The 956-nt window shown below is 65.4% G+C and overlaps 1 protein-coding gene across 1 annotated transcript in view; it reads left to right on the top strand.

The window, feature by feature from the left end:
• Window positions 1-761, top strand: part of ABCB6 (ATP-binding cassette, sub-family B (MDR/TAP), member 6 (Langereis blood group)) — a 5,900-nt gene extending 5,139 nt beyond the window's left edge. The window contains 4 exon segments of the mRNA XM_009709044.1: window positions 7-69; window positions 172-266; window positions 463-531; window positions 635-761. Of these exon segments, the coding sequence (XP_009707346.1) occupies window positions 7-69; window positions 172-266; window positions 463-531; window positions 635-761 (354 nt within the window).
• The last annotated feature ends 195 nt before the right edge of the window (window positions 762-956 follow it).

Genomic DNA, 956 nt, shown 5'->3' with positions numbered 1-956 from the left:
GGGGAGAAGCAGCGCGTTGCCATCGCACGCACCATCCTGAAGGGTCCCCGCATCATCCTGCTGGATGAGGTAATGGCAACTGCCCCCAGCCTGGCCTTGCCCTGCTCTGCAGCAGCCCCTGCCACAGCCCCTGCCACAGCATCCCTTCCCCACACCTTGCCTCTCCCGCAGGCCACATCCGCACTCGACACGGAGACCGAGAGGAACATCCAGGCCTCCCTGGCCAAGGTCTGCGCCCACCGCACCACCATTGTTGTTGCACATAGGTAGGGATGAGGGGAAAGGGCTGACCTGGGAGGTCCTGAGCTTGCCGAGCTGGCCAGTCCCCCCCAGAGGGGCACGCAAACCTGTCCTGCTCAGGAGGTGACAGCCCCTGTGATTGTAGCTCCTTGCACTGTGCAGCCCCCCTGCCCCGGACCCTCTCCCCTCTGAGCCAGAATAACACCCTGCCTTTCTCTGCAGGCTCTCCACCGTGGTGGGTGCAGACCAGATCCTGGTGCTCAAGGACGGGCGCATTGCAGAGCGAGGGAGGTGAGCACAGCAGGGGAGGGCTTGGTGCTGCCTGCCCAGGGGGTCCCCCCTCTCTGGCTCTGGGGCCAGCTCAGGACCTCGCACCCCTCTGCTCTCCCCGCAGGCACGAGGACCTGCTGCAGAAGGGCGGTGTGTACGCTGGCATGTGGCTGCAGCAGCAGGCTGGAGACGAGGGTGAGAGCAAGGAACGCCGCACCGAGAAGCCCCCGGGCAGCAAGAAGGGGCCGTGAGCGTGACCAGGGGCTCTGCTGTGACACTGACCCGGGCCCAGGCCCCCACGCTGCCAGGGAGCCCTTTGCCAGCTGCAGGCCAGGGCCCCACGTGCCCTGGGAGCTGCAGGGGCTGCGCCGGACACTCCACTACATTTGTACCCCTTTGTTTTGCTGTTGTGTAGTTTCTTAAACCAGGTCCTTCCCAGCTCTGTG

Source organism: Cariama cristata, unplaced genomic scaffold (genome assembly GCF_000690535.1).
Source record: "Cariama cristata isolate BGI_N322 unplaced genomic scaffold, ASM69053v1 scaffold19651, whole genome shotgun sequence".
Classification (NCBI taxonomy): Eukaryota; Metazoa; Chordata; class Aves; order Cariamiformes; family Cariamidae; genus Cariama; species Cariama cristata.
This window is presented reverse-complemented; position numbering and strand designations above follow the sequence as displayed.